Source organism: Elephas maximus, chromosome 15 (assembly GCF_024166365.1).
Source record: "Elephas maximus indicus isolate mEleMax1 chromosome 15, mEleMax1 primary haplotype, whole genome shotgun sequence".
Lineage (NCBI taxonomy): Eukaryota > Metazoa > Chordata > Mammalia > Proboscidea > Elephantidae > Elephas > Elephas maximus.
In genome coordinates, this window is record NC_064833.1 from 68,471,375 (window position 1) to 68,485,921 (window position 14,547).

Consider the following 14,547-nt stretch of genomic DNA (forward strand, 5'->3'; position numbering starts at 1 on the left):
CATTAAGCATTCTGTAAATTAGTTTTTTATATTCTGTATCTGATAATTCCAAAATTGTATCTTCATTTGGGAAAGATTTTGATTCTTTTGTTTGGGGGGTTGGAGAAGCTGTCCCGGTCTGCTTCTTTAAGTGGTTTGATATGGATTGTTGTCTCCGAGCCATCACTGGGAAACTAGTTTTTCCAGAAAATCCGCTAAAAAAAAACTGCAGTCAGATCCCTATCAGAGTTCTCCCTTTGGCTCAGGCTATTCAGATGTTAATGAAGCCGCCTGGGAAGGGTGGGGGAGGGAACAGAGAGATAGGAGAGTAGCACCTCAGAATATAGCCAGAGTTGCTTGTCTTGCTTGGAATGACTGTTATATCTGAGATTCCCGCGGGCGCGTCGCCTATGTGTGCTGGCTGTGTGGAGATTGCCTCCAGGGGGTCTGGCCCGCTGGAGTCACGGTCAGATCCTCCGCTTCCAGCCCCACGCCCAGCGTCAAGGCTCCCCTACTGGGACGGTGCACTCTCAACTCCAAAATCAGTCGCTGCCTCCCGGGGACTTCTTGTCTCTCCAGCCGCGTGGCCGTGCCGCCCCCGTGAACTAGGTGGGCCCCCTCCCGGGGTTAGTTCAGATGGGTGGAGTAGCTCCCTGTGCTTGTGCCGCGACCGAGTGTCCTGGCTGGAACGCTGTTCTCCCCACTCCAATACCAGTCGCTGCCTCCCGGGGACTTCTCCTACCGGCTGCGTCCCACGCCGCCCGCGCGACCCGGCTGGTCCCCTTCCCGGGGTTAGTTCAGGGGGTGGAGCAACTCTCCGTGTTTATGGCGTACCTGCGTGCAGTCTAAATCCCTGCGGGACGGTTCCCCGGCTCGGATGCTGCTCTTTCTGCTCCAAGATCAGTCACTGCCTCCCGGGGACTTCTCCTACCGGCTGCGTCCCACGCCGCCCGTGGAACCGGCTGGTCCCCCTCCCGGGGTTAGTTCAGGGGGGTGGAGCAGGTCTCTGTGCTTGTGCCGTACCTGACTGGTACGCTGGCTCCAGGCTCTGGAAACAATCGCTGCTTCCCCGTATTAGTTCGTTCTCCGTCTCTAAATCTGTGTTTGTTGTTCAGGGTTCGTAGATTGTTATGTATGTGATCGATTCACTTGTTTTTCCGTGTCTTTGTTGTAAGAGGGATCCGAGGTAACGTCTGCCTAGTCCGCCATCTTGGCTCCGCCCTCTCTGCTGACTTTTATAGTTCTCTTATCTTTAAATCTTTTATGCAACTGGATTTATCCTAAAAATATGGACCTGACTTTACTCCCAATTACATTGAAACTTCACTGTTAACATATACTAACACTCTTTGAAACTTCACTGTTACCATATACTAACACTCTGTATGTATTTTTTTTTTTTTTTTTTGAGTGTAGCATTTTTTAATTTTTATTTTTATTGTGCTTTAGGTGAAGATTTATAGAACAAAGTAGCTTTGCATTGAGCAGTTAGTACACATACTGTTTTGTGACACTGGTTACCAACCCCATGACATGTCACCACTCTCCCTTCTTGACCTTGGGTTCCCTATTACCAGTTTTCCTGTCCTCTCCTGCTTTCCAGTTCCTGCCCCTGGGCTGGTGTGCCCCCTTAGTCTCATTTTGCGTTATGGGCCTGTCCAATCTCCGGCTGAAGGGTGAACCTCAGGAGTGATTTCATTACAGAGCTAAAGGAGTGTCCAAGGGCGATACTCTCAGGGTTTCTCTGTTAGGCCGGTAAGCCTGGTCTGTTTTTGTGTGTTAGGATTTTGTTCTACATTTTTCTCCAGCTCTGTCCGGGACCCTCTATTGTGATCCCTGCCAGAGCAGTCGGTGGTGGTAGTCGGGCACCACCTAGTTGTGCTGTACTCAGTTTGGTGGAGGCTGTGGTAGTTGCGGTCCATTAGTCTTTTGGACTGATCTTTCCCTTTTGTCTTTTATTTCCTTCATTTTCCCTTGCTCCTGAGGGGCGAGACCAGTGGAGTGTCTTAGATGGCCGCTCACAAGCTTTGAGGACCCCAGACCTACTCCGCAGAGGAGGATGTAGAACATTTTCTTTATAAACTGTGTTATTGCCAATTGAACTAGATGTTCCCCGAGACCATGGTCCCCACAGCCCTCAGCCCAGTAATTCGGTCCCTCGGCAGTTTGGATGCGTTTATTCTAGACTTTCTTTCTCTCTCTGTTCATCTGACTGTTTATTCATGGACCAGTTTTAATTATTAAATCTTTATATTGTATTTTGATATGAATCTTTTTAAAACTGTTTGTTTAAAACAAATGTGACTGAAGATGTGCTTGGAGCGTGGTCTTTTTGCACACACTACCTGGGTTATGTGTGACTGGAAAGGTAAACACACCCTCGACACGAGAAGTGTAAGGTGTGAGGGAGGTCGGAGCATTGGCTGTAAGGCACTGAGAGAAGTACCAGGGAGCTACATGGCTGAAGGCTGTTAAGGCTCAGGAGGCTTTGGGGACAGTCTCCCTGAAACACCTGTGCATAACAGATGCCTCATTCCTTCTCTCATTTACTCAGAAAATACTCATAGGTTGTATTATACTATTTTGGTATTAGGCATGATTTCACTAGTTTTTCGAAGTCAAAATTGCTTCTTGAAAAGCAAGTTAATCTACAAGATAAACATGAGTAATCACCGCCTGTCACAAAAAAGGGGGGAACTTTAAGAAAATGGAACAAATGTCATTTAAAAAATTTTTTCTTATTATTATACCAATATACATTTCACAAAGCATACGATATTTTATCAATTGCTACATGTACACGTCAGTGATATTGATTACATTGTTCAAGTTGTGCAGTCATTTCGGTGAGATAAATGCCCAGAGTTTTACAGTTGTATGTATAGAAACTGTCAAACTGTTTTCCAGAGTGACTGTACCATTTTACGTTTCCACCAGCAATGCATGTATGAGTGATCCAGTTTCTCCACATCCTTGCCAGCGTTTAGTGTTATCACTATTTTTTATTTTAGCCGTTCCGATAGGCGTGTAGTGGTATCTCATTGTAGTTTTAATTTGCATTTCTCTAATGGTTAATGATGTTGAACATCTTTTCATGTGCTTACTTGTCACCTGTATATCATCTTTGGTAAAATGTCTTTTGCCCATTTTCTAATGGGCTTAATTTTTTACTGCTGATGTTTGTGAGTTTTTTTTCTTTATTTTTTTAATGTATTTTTGATACTAGTTCTTCATTGGATATGTCGCTTGCCAATATTTTTGTCCAGTCTGTAGCTTATGTTTTCATCTTCTTAACTGAGTCTTTTCCAGAGTGAAAGTTTTTAATTTTGGTGAGGTCCAGTTTATCATTTTCCTTTTTACAGTTGTGCTTTTAGCATCAAATCTAAGAACTCTTTGCCTAGGCCTAGATCCCAAAGATTTTATCCTAAGCTTTTTAAAAAAAAAAAACAAAACAAAAGATTTAGGTTTAAATTCTACATTTAAATTCATGATCCATTTTGAGCTAATTTTTATCTAAGGTATCGGACTTAGGGTGAGATTTATTTTTTTGCCTATTGATGTCCAATTGCCCCAGAACCATGTGTTGAAAAGGGTAGCTTTCTTCCATTGAATTACTCTTGTACCTTTTGTCAGACATCACTTGGGTATATTTATATGGGTTTTTTTTTTGGGTTCTTTATTCTTTTCCATCAGTTTTTGTGTTTATGTCTTCATCAATACCACAGTTTTTTTTTTTTTTAATTGATTTTTTAAAAATTGTGGTAAATATATAGGTAACAGAACATTTTCCATTTCTACAATCTTCACATGTACAGTTCATTGCATTGCTTATGTTCATCATGTTGTTCATCCATCACCGTTATCTGGTCCTGAGTTTTTCTGTCACCCGTAACAGAAGTTCAGTGTCTCCTTACCACACAGGTTTGATTACTCTAACTGTGTAATAAATCTTCAATTGGGTGGACTGATCTCTCCCACTTTATTCTTTTTTCAAACTTGTTTTAGCTATTTTATTTCCTTTGCCTTTTCATATAAATTTCAGAATAACCTTGTCTCTATGTACAAAAAATCTTGCTGGGTTTTTTAATATGAATTACACTAAATCTGTATATCACTTTGGGGAAGAATTGTCATCAGTTTCTGTTGCCTGTTAATATTTTCCCCTATGTATGGGTCAGTGGATCACATTTTTCTTTCTTTGCATGTCTCATAGTTTTATGTTGAGAACTGGATGTGTTAGGTAAAATAACAGCTCTGGATATTTTAGGACACTAGGTGAGGGCAGTAGCCTCTGGTTTTCACATAACCTCTCTGTGCCTTAGAATCTTCACCTGTAAAATGGAGATAATCATAGTCCTTACTTCACAGGATCACTGTGAGGATTGCTGAGTTAATACATGCAAAACTTCTGGAACAAGCCTGATATCTAGTATGAGTTTTAGCTATAATTATTGTTTTGTGAGCTGGTTGGCATGATATATTGACTAGGGAGAGACACTCAGGATGCCAGCAGAGGAACAGTGTGGTACAATGTTTGGGTGCTGCTATAGTAAATGTTTCAATATGTGTTTCTTCCTGCTGAGAGGGCAAGTGATTTGTGTCGTATGACAGACTTAATAATCCATTATTTGGTCTTTTTTGCAATCTTAGGGAAATAATAACTAAAGCATTTTTTTCAGTGAAGAAAGATGACCAATGAGGATGATCTTTATTTTACCAGCCACATTTTTACCCCTCATAATTAAACTAGTAATTGAAGATGGCTCATTATCCCAGAAGCTGCTCTCAAATTTCATTTTCATTGCCAGTTTTGTTTTACTGGGTGAAAATACTGACAGTCCTGCCTTTATTGAAAAGGTTTAGCCTTGAAAAAATTTATTCTAAACAAGCCAACTAAGCAAGACCTTTCTTGTTAAGATGAGTGGTGAATTTATTCACCATATTCAGGTTCTTATGATTTGTCATTATATACTTTTCCCCCCTCTCTTTTAATGAAAAATAACAATTCAACTCTGGGTTTGAAAACTCTGATCAGTACCTTTCTTTGATAAGCTAGTAACATTGTACAGTAGAACAAATTTTCCAAAAGCATTTTCCATTTCATTACTGATTGTTCTAAAAAACAGGTAAGTATTCAATAAACTTTTTTTTTTTTTTTTCTGTTATCATTGTTTGTAATTTTTCAAAGAAAACTTACCATTTACCCTTTTGTACTCTGGACTTGCTGAGAAAATCAAGGGATGTCTTTTGAGGTGGATGGGTGGCTGTATCGGACGGACCTCCTAGCAAGGCTCTGCTACCCTGGGGTTTTGTCTGTATGGATTAGGACTAGACTATTACTGTACTCACCAAAAAACTGAAATATCTTGTCAAAAAGTTCTTTGTCAGTAATTTCTTTCATGAGTAGCCACCACAGTAATAACTGTTTATATACATCATTATGTTAAATGTAGAAAAAAAAAAAGGACCAAGAAATGCACAAAATAGCAATATCAGTGTTTTCATCCAAGAAAACACTTCACTCTAAGAGCAAAAACAAGGTTAATTTTTACCACTGATTTAAGTCTGCTTTTTGAGCACATTAAAATACATCATTTTGTTCATTTGTTCAGTAATGACTCTTACTTAAATGTAGCTGCTACTTTTTAATCCAGAACAGTATTGGCCCCCTTTCTAGTATAAGATCTGACCAAATTTTCCTTATTTTTTTTTAAGAGAACTTTACCTTCTGATGTGATTTCTGAAACTGATCTTAAAAAGAAACTTCTAACAGCTTTTTTTACCATCTTTTTAAATTTTTTATTGTTCTTAGCCAACACTTTCCATTTGTTTCTAATTTTAATATTCAGAAGAATTTCTTTTAAATTTTGCCCTATTAGATTTTTTTCTCCATTTGAATAGTGTTTATTTGACTTAAAAAGTAGGCAGAACTGGGGCTTCAGGTCCTCAGCTAGAAAGCCAGGTTGATAATGTGCTATCTGGAAAAGGAGAGGTGGTGTCCCACACAAATGCCCCCCGTCCTATTAGATACCAACAACAGGACAGCAGGAAGAGGAAATTTCTATAGATCGAATCAGCCTAGTGTAGTTAAAGATCATGCAGAAGGTAGATTCCATTTGCTCTAACTCCAAGAGTGACTGTGGTGGTCTGGTGGGCTCCATCTGGGGTTATGTACACTCTCTCCTGATAAATGGCTTCAGGCTTCCCTGGGAAAGAGTCCCAGCCATGAGGCCTACACTACCATCAGGGTCTCTTGCTCTCAGGTAGCTAAAGGTCAAGCAGCCTGAGCCTGGGGAGGCAGGGGCTATGCACTAGGCTGAGGTGGTGATGAAAGCTGTCGAACTCAAGGAACTAGCATTGCCAGCACAGCCTGGCTTATCCATGGTGTGACATCCGGGACTAGGGCTGCCACCTTGGTGTCTCCAGCACTGCCCTGTCCCAGGGCCTCTGTACTCAGGGAGAGGCTCAGAGCCAGGGTAACAGCGTTTTCTTGTAATTGATTTTTTAAAACTTTAAAAAATCTAATTATAGAATCACAAGAAGTTGTTAAAATGGTAGAGAGGAGGGAACCCATTACTCATGGTGACATCTTAAGTAACTACAGTGTGTTAAGTGTGTTATCAAAACCAGGAAATTAATATGGGTGCAGTACAGTTAACTAGACTGCAGACCTTATTTGGTTTTACCAGTTTTCATATAAATGATCTTTAAAAATCACCATAAGACTGATAAATCATGCTGTTGCTGGTCATACGTTTTCAAATTTCCTGTTTTGAACCAACAGTCTGTGTTTTCAGTATAAGAATTCTTTATTTTTAGCAGTTTTTTTTGGATTTATTTTTAGGGAAATAGCATTATTTTTTGTTATGAAAAATTCAGTGTGACAGAAGTGGACCTGAATATTATTGGGAATTGAGTATTTATAAACAAAAGTTAGTCCAACATAGTTACAGCGAGAATTCAAGCTGGGAGCATAATGTAATTCTTTTTTTTTTTTTCAAAGCTCTAGTATAAAAAGTGACATATTCCCTGTTTAAAGAAACATCTATGCAGTCTTTCATGGACTTCCAGAGAAATCTTTCCTTATAGACTACACTAACCATTTGGATCAGTGCAGTGGGATTTCTTTCTTGCTACATTGGCTTGTCCTGTTGTTCTGAAACCCCTAACACTACTTGCTGCTCATAAATGTGTTCTTCAGCCTCCCTGGAAGAATCATGACATTAGTGAACATTGAAAGGCAAGGTTTTGCTGAGTTTCCTTGTCCGTACATATGATAAAATCTTGTAAGAGCTCTCCAGTTCAAAACTTATTCTGCAACTCTCCCAGTAAAACCTGGAGTTACCTGAATGATTATTGAAAATAACTAAAACCTATTTTGGGAGATGTGTAGGAACAGGTTAAACACACATTGCTAACAAGTATCAATTGGTTTAGATTTTCGGGAGACCTAACTGGCCATATAAACAAACATACCCTAAATCACTCTTCGATTGTGCTTTCAGGTCTTTACCCTATTGAAAAACAACTTAAATTCACATCGGGAAGAACCTAAATTAATAAAGACCCATTCAATTTTCACTGAAGTTGAAAATCATTCAGTAGCTGGCCCCATAGATCCACATGTGTCTTTATACTCTTTGAGTGACTGTTAGTGGAAGTCTGTAGAAAGGAACTTATTTAGTTATGAAGAAAAATCAGTTCAGGCTTTGCTGGGAATAAGGGATCCTGAACTCTGCATGAGTTCTTCTACTGTGATGAAATGCCTCTCTTGAGCGCTGAGAGCATTTTTCTTGCTTTATAATATTGCTATGGGCAAGCCCACTACTGCTGTATAATAACACTGTTGAAGTAATGCTGTTAGTTTCTTGATTTTTTCAGCATAGAATTTAGCCGTAACACTTGTTATTATTTAAATAAGAAATAGCTATGGTATTTATGCAGCTAGTAAAAAAACAAAAATCAATCATAAGACATTTTCACATATCAAATTGACAAAAGATTTTTACAGTTTTATGGAGTTATAGTTGACATATAATAAACTACACATAATGTGTACAATTTGATTAGTTTTGACATATTTATATACCCGTGAACTGAACGTTGCATACCCCAAAAGATTCCTCGTGCTCTTTTGCAATCTGTCACTCCCTCTGCCTTCATCCCCAGGCAATCACTGACCTGTCACTGTTTCTGTAGATAAGTGGCAAAGATTTTAAAATAATAATATCCAATTTTGAAGTAGGAAGAAATGCACTTTCATATATTTCTGTGGGTGAGAAATCAGTGCAACATTTTTTGGAGGGTAGTGTTAGTGTCAAAATACCTAGAATGCATATCTTTGAACTAGCAATTCTGCTTCTAATTTAAGGAAATCATTTTTTATGTGAACAGGAATTTAATTACAAGAATGTTCAGCACTATGTTGTTTATAATTTCAGTAAATTACAAAGAAATTAGATGTCAGACAATATGAAATGTTTAAAGAAACAAGTTCTTATAATGAAATATTATGCTTTTAAAATTAGTAATAGAAATATATTGTGTTATAACTTTTTTCTTTTTCAAATTAATAACAACAGAAAAAGCACATAGCGGAGAAAAAGAGTAAAAGCCTACCTTTAAAAGCAAAATGTTAAAAGTAGTTTGCTCTGGTTGGTGAGATTCCATCAGTATTTTTTTCACCGTTTTCTTATTAAAAAATTATTGAAATTCCTTCCTGATTATAAAACTCACATGTACAGAGCTTGAAAACTACACAAAAGCATAAAGAGAATTCAAAAATTATTTTAAGCTAGTTAGATTACTGGAAAAATAAAAGAATTATCTATCTATGTGAGATCAGATTGTCAATGGCAACTCGAAAGGTTGAATTGGACGCTTAGGGGCTGGTGAGTTTGAAATAACGGTGGTGGAATAATTTGGAAAAGGATAGCGAGAATGGTAGCACAACTTGAAGAATGTAATCAGTGTCATTGAATTGTACACGTAGAAATTGCTGAAAGGTGGATCTTTGGCTGTATACTTTCACTAAAATAAAAGAAAACAAAATAATGCTTTAATGCCATCAGGATAAAGTCCCATTGGAACCTGGCCCTTGCCTTCCTCCAGCTTTGCCTTTTGCAGTTCCCCAACTTCCCCTTTATGTTCTAGTGCTGAAGACCAGCTTGAGGGTTCCTGCGACACACACATTGCTTGTCTGTGCGTTCACTCAGCTGTCCACCTGCCTTGAATGCTCTTCTCCCTTGGTTAACTTCTCCTTATCCCTTAAAATTTACTGTCGATATCATCTCCTCCAAGAAATCTTTCCTGAGCTCCTAATGCATCTCCTTCCCCACTGTACTCTAGACCCATTTCTAGTAAGGCACCCATCACATTATATGATCTGTTTTCATTTTCCTCTTATAATAGATTGAGCCTGATTTAGGGGCAGGACAGTATTGGTTAGCACATTGTCTAGGACATAGCAGTAACAGTTCAATTTGTGTGTGTGTGTGTTTGAGTAATACAAACAATGGTGTGATGGGATCAAGCAGTGTGAAGTATTGGAAGAAGTGCAAATGAGCGCATGACTGGAGTGTGGGGTCCTCATCAGGAATTAGTAGATGAGGATAAAGAGGTAACTGGGACCCAGACCATTAAGGGGTTTGTAGGCCATCTTATGGAGTTTGGATTCTATAGTGAAAGTGATGGGGATCCAGTGAAAGACTTTAAATAAGAAAATTGTCTAGTCTCTAGCATATCCCAAAGTGTTAGATGCTGTTAATGTTATGTAAAAAATGCTTGGATATAAAATAAATTTAGGAAACCCTGGGTTAAACCAAGGTGAAGACACTTATATTCTGCTGGATTCTCAGAGTTTTTACTCTGGTAGTGTGCATTTTTACTCCCACCAAAGAGCTGTGTATAATTTGCCTTTTTCTCCCAAATTTATTTATCATGCTACCCTTTTCTAAAATTTTACTTTTTCAATTTTATTGTAGTAGAATATATGTGACAATTTTTTTTTTTTTTTTTTTTTTTTGCGATTTTAACCATTGCTAAATGTGTAATTCAGCAAGATTAATTACATTCACCATGTTGTGCAACCATCACCACTGTCTGTTTCCAAAACAATCACAAAACCGTTTTACCTGGAGAGTGTTACGGAACACATTTTGGGAAATAGACGCTGGGGAGACCAGAAGCAGTGACTCCTTTTAGCATTTGTTATAGGAGCCCAGGTGAGAAACATTGAGAGCTTGAATCAGGCTAATGTTGGAGGAGGGAGGGGTGGAAGAAAGAGGATTAAGTTACATCTCTCAGAGCACAGTCTCCAAAAGTGGTAACTTTTCAGTAATTTCAAAAGACATCACGCTTTTGGAATTGTTAATATTGAATCAAAAGACATTAGAGAAAGCAGTGGGAAATGTGGTTTGAAACATCTCTGAGACAGATGGTAGTCAAAGGGAAGTGCCCCTTTCATATGCTTAAAAGCCCACCAGCTGATGGCACAGCCCACACAGGCTCACTTCTCTTGGTGTTAGAACTTGCCCATGGCCTGACATGAACTGATGAACTTAATGATGGAGGGCCAAATTCTAGAGATGTTTGGTGGGGCATGGTGACTACTTGGTTGTGGGTGGTTGAAAGATGGTTGCCAGATTTCTAGGTTAGGCAACTGAGCAGATAGATGATGGTACCATAATGAGATAAGCAAAATAGGAGATAGTGCTAGTTTGGGGAAGAAGATGCTCTGTCACTTTTTGACATGTTCATAAGTTAGAGATGTCTGTGGGACATCCGTATGGAGAAGAGAGAATCAATAGGCCATTGGATGTGTGGGTTTGTACTGCAGAAGACACTTGGATTGATACAGCTTTCGTTTTACCTACTCTGCCCCAGTTGGGGGTTTCATGTCTCTTTATCAGAACATAAAATATTACATTGCAAAGTGAACACTCTGCATATTCTCTATCTTCTCCCCCATGGCACTTCCACATATCAGTTTCTCTTCTCCCTCCATAGCTTCCCTACCACACGCACAGTCCACTGAAATCCTTTTGTAGATTTATTTAAACTTCAGATTTTAGGAATATTGAAGCATGCGTTATTCTCCAGTTGCAATTGCCTCTGCAGCTGTGAAGAGGACATTTGATTGACAGTGTTTCTCAGTGCTTTATTACCATACCAAGTGAAATCGTTGAGTTAATGATGCTACAACATGTTTCTATGTCAATTATTTTAAGTGTACTAACAATCTTCCTTCATTTTATTTATAGCTCCAAAAGGAATTCTTCATTTGTCTCCTGATGTTTATCAAGAGATGGAAGCCAGCCGCCACAAAGTAATCTCTGGCACTACTCTGGGCTATTTGTCACCCAAAGATATGAACCAACCTTCAAGCTCTTTCTTCAGTATATCTCCCACATCGAATAGTTCCGCTACAATTGCAAGGGAACTCCTTATGAATGGAACGTCTCCTACAGCTGAAGCTATAGGTTTAAAAGGAAGTTCTCCTACTCCCCCTTGTTCTCCAGTACAACCTTCAAAACAACTGGAATATTTAGCAAGGATTCAAGGCTTTCAGGTATGAATCAAAAGCAAAAACAAAAAACGAAACAACCCCTTAGCCCCAAATCTTTCATTTCTATCCATCAGAAGGCTCATTCTTGCCTTCTGTTTTGTCCTACATGCCACTTGAATTGTAAATTATTAGGAACACAGAGGACAGAAAGAGAGAGCCATGCACATGCCACATTTTTCCTTATTTTCAATCTATCCAGTAATTCTTTGCTGTCTAGCTCTGACTCGACACTATTTCCCTTCTTTCTTTCTCTCTCTGTCTCCTCAGACATTTTTCATTCTCTGTTTTGTGCTGGTTGATTTTCATTGGGTACATCACCGTCTTCCACAAACATTCTGCCTTCAGATATTTGGTATTAGTATTTAGCACTCAGTTCTCCCTCGTTTTACATTAAGGTTTAGTTTTTCTAATGATGATTCTACTTCCATAGCTGTTTTGAATTTGGCATTCCATGGTCAGTAAAGATTCAGGTACAGTGTTAAGGTATACCACCCTTGAGGCCTGTTACCTGAGAAGTTAACTAAACACGGCATCAGAACATTCATGGAATGCTTTCTAGTTGTTTGAGACATGAAAACATAGGTTTGTTTTATTGGATCATGTTTTGGGCCATTTAGGGTAGAACCTGCCTCAGATGGTACCAACAATTCTACTTCACTGCACACCCTGAAACTACCATTTAACTTGTTATGTATGAATTTGGAGGTGGGAACTTTTTTTTATATTTATTCTTTGTTCCCTTTTCAGAAAAAGAAAAACAGTCCTTTATGGATAGATCAGAGCTTTTCAAAGAATTGTTAACTCTAGGAAGGGGAAATACCTGTGTCCAGATTTCTTAGTTGCCTTGAAAATCATGTACTGAACTGTGATTGCGCTAGGCTGACGGAGTGAACAGCAGCGTGCTGTGTGCGGTGTATTGCTCCCTCGGATTTCACTGTTTTCATCCGCTTTTCCATCTTAGTCTTATTCCTTAAGACCAAAAACTGTAATTTCCTTTAGTAATGTGCTAGAAGATCTGTATTGTGTAGAATGATCATGTATTTATAAAATGTTACAAGTTTAGATTATAAAATGAGAAAGATCATGTGTTCTGGGGGGTATTTTGCATGTTTTTCTATTCCCTTCACAGAAACCTTCCAGTTCTTTCAACTCTATTGCCAGGTAGTCGGTAGCGTTCTTAATTGGACTGTTAACATGAAATTAAAGAAGCTGTTAATGATTATTGGGTCTGTCATCTGAAATTTTAAACACTCAAAGTTAAACAATTTTAGAATTTGTTTTTGTTGTTTACCTTAGGAATTACAATAAATCACCGTTTAAAAAAGAAACCTTGATTCATCCAGTTGAAGTACTAGAAAAAAAGCTAAATAATTTTTAGTTCTATCTATAATCTGCTTAAGATGAACTAGAAATAAACTTGTGATGAAAAGAAATTCACCGCTTATTTATGCATCTAGTCATTTAGAAATGTCTGAGAGTAACACTGCATTTTTATAGAAACAAAGCACAAATTGCATTCAAGCTCCGAATTAATTCTTGCTTGGAGATGTTATTATGGTAGATGTAAAAATTTTGCTGCTGCCAGAAGAACTACTTACTTTGTTTTATTTGTTAGTTCTTGGCAGTGACAACAGTTTTAATTTTAAAATATCTTGACTTCAGCCAAAATGTAGAGTCTGCTCCCACTGTTATTGAGCTGACTGCTTAGACCTTTTTTTTTAAGCTTATGCTGAGATAATATACTCTTATTTATGGGCAAATTAAACATTTCCAAATTTGTGTACTGTGATTTTACATACTAACGAATATAAACAGATGGTTTTAAAACATTACCGTGCTTCTTTGGTTAAATGAGCTTAGTACGGTGTTGCTGATGGAGTGCTACCTGCAGCTGAGCAGTGAACAGAATCCCTGTGGGAAATGGCTAGTGTCGCATCAGGCACAGAGCTTTCACTGTGGAAGGTTCTTTGTGGCTAAGAGTTTTACAGCCTTTTCTTTACAGATAACTTTCTCAGATATATTTACCTGATAGAAGAACATGTAGATTGTTCCCATTTCATAAATGTTTTAATGGGCCTATAGTTTAGAAATTATAGGACCAGCTTGTTATAGATTACATGGTATTCTGTTATTTTTATTTCTGGAATTTAAAAATAAATTCTTTTTCTGTGTTTCTAGGTTAGTACTTTTTTTGTTTTGTTATTGTACTCTGAACAGATAGTATTGCTTATTGAACCTTGTGTAAAGCTTTCACTGGACTTCTGTTGCCGTTGAAATTTGATTTAAGCCTACCAGAGCCATTGTATGTGACAGCTATATTGTATTACAAAGTAAAAATATATGAGTGCATTGAAAACTAAATTGTTTTAACTTTCAAATTTTTTCATTATCCAATATTTTAAAATGAAATTTATAAATTGCAAAAAGCCTGTTTTCTCACCAGAATGTAGGTATGAGGCTTACATCCTTTTGTTTAAATCTGCAAAATAATTGAAATTATTATTAATAAAGCTGGCTTCATAGAGCAGGATGTGACTGAACGCTTGCATAGTCTCAGTAACTCTCATCCTCGCTTTGACGCACCCAAAGTATTTACTGTCTTTTAGAAGCATGCCTTTTGGATCTCTGTCATAAATGAGTATTTCTTTGAGTTTGATAAGTACATTTCAATTATCTTTCCTAAAAACTTGAACATGCTTATTGATTGTTTTATTATTTTTTAGGAAAAAAAGTTTTATGTTAGTAGTTCTGTGAACCTCAGACTTTGACACAGCTAGTACATTTCTATAACTTCTACACATTTCAGAAAAATTCATTTTAAATTATAATTATACCATAGTGCTTCAGGGTTTTTTGTTACGTAACTTGATACTCTTTAGTTATAATATCAAAATATTTCGAAATTATTCAGCTTTTTGAGGAAATTATTATTATGGAAAAGACATTCTTGAAATGTGCATTTCAGCAGAAACGGAGACTTTGTTTTATTATGTTGTAATTTA

At 37.8% G+C, this 14,547-nt stretch overlaps 1 protein-coding gene across 12 annotated transcripts in view; it reads left to right on the top strand.

The window, feature by feature from the left end:
• Positions 1–14,547, top strand: part of STAU2 (staufen double-stranded RNA binding protein 2) — a 364,940-nt gene that overhangs the window by 198,600 nt on the left and 151,793 nt on the right. For all 12 annotated transcript variants that reach the window (XM_049853679.1, XM_049853684.1, XM_049853677.1 and 9 more), the window contains one exon: positions 11,241–11,548. In XM_049853679.1, coding sequence (XP_049709636.1) covers positions 11,241–11,548 — 308 coding nt within the window. The remainder of the gene's footprint in view (positions 1–11,240; positions 11,549–14,547) is intronic.